At 39.2% G+C, this 622-nt stretch overlaps 1 protein-coding gene across 1 annotated transcript in view; it reads right to left on the minus strand.

The window, feature by feature from the left end:
- The window catches only part of LOC119585868 (serine/threonine-protein kinase OSR1-like), a gene marked incomplete in the record, with an annotated part of 62,819 nt that overhangs the window by 15,980 nt on the left and 46,217 nt on the right, over positions 1-622 (minus strand). Inside the window, 1 exon segment of the mRNA XM_037934598.1 lies at positions 308-421. Coding sequence (XP_037790526.1) covers positions 308-421 — 114 coding nt within the window.

Genomic DNA, 622 nt, shown 5'->3' on the forward strand with positions numbered 1-622 from the left:
ACATGCTGGTTACTCATCCATCTCAGGGGGAGAAAGGGTTAAAATGTTGTCCAGAGGCTGCCAAAGGGTTTCAACTTTGGATGCAGAGAACCACATTCTGCTCGTGGTGATCTACCCTCCTAGTTTACATACCTGTGTATCTGGCCATTATTATGGAAATATTCTAAGCCCTTTAGCACTTCCCGCAATGTAGTGGCGATCACAAATTCATCAAATACTCCATGTTTACAGTCTGACGTTTTCATTCTGCAACAAACAACAACTGACTGAACTCCTATTTTTTCTCTTTAAAGATTCACAAACATACCTGTGTATTTGGCCATTATTATGGAAATATTCTAGTCCCTTAAGCACCTCTCGTAATGCTGTGGCGATCACTACCTCATCGAACACCCCATGTTTACAGTCAGAGGTTTTCATTCTGCAACAAATAATGGTACACTTATATTTGTGCATCAAGGTGGCTCACCCTATGCTATGCACTCGGTTCAAAGAATCTCCAAAAACCTTGTAAACAAAGGAAACCTGTAATTAAGTAAAACTAGTAATAAAAGATTAAAACAGAAAAAAAGGTATGATGGCAGATGAGGAAGATGACTTTGAAAAGAAAGATGAGGAAGAG

The sequence above is a fragment of the Penaeus monodon genome, chromosome 20 (assembly GCF_015228065.2).
Source record: "Penaeus monodon isolate SGIC_2016 chromosome 20, NSTDA_Pmon_1, whole genome shotgun sequence".
Lineage (NCBI taxonomy): Eukaryota > Metazoa > Arthropoda > Malacostraca > Decapoda > Penaeidae > Penaeus > Penaeus monodon.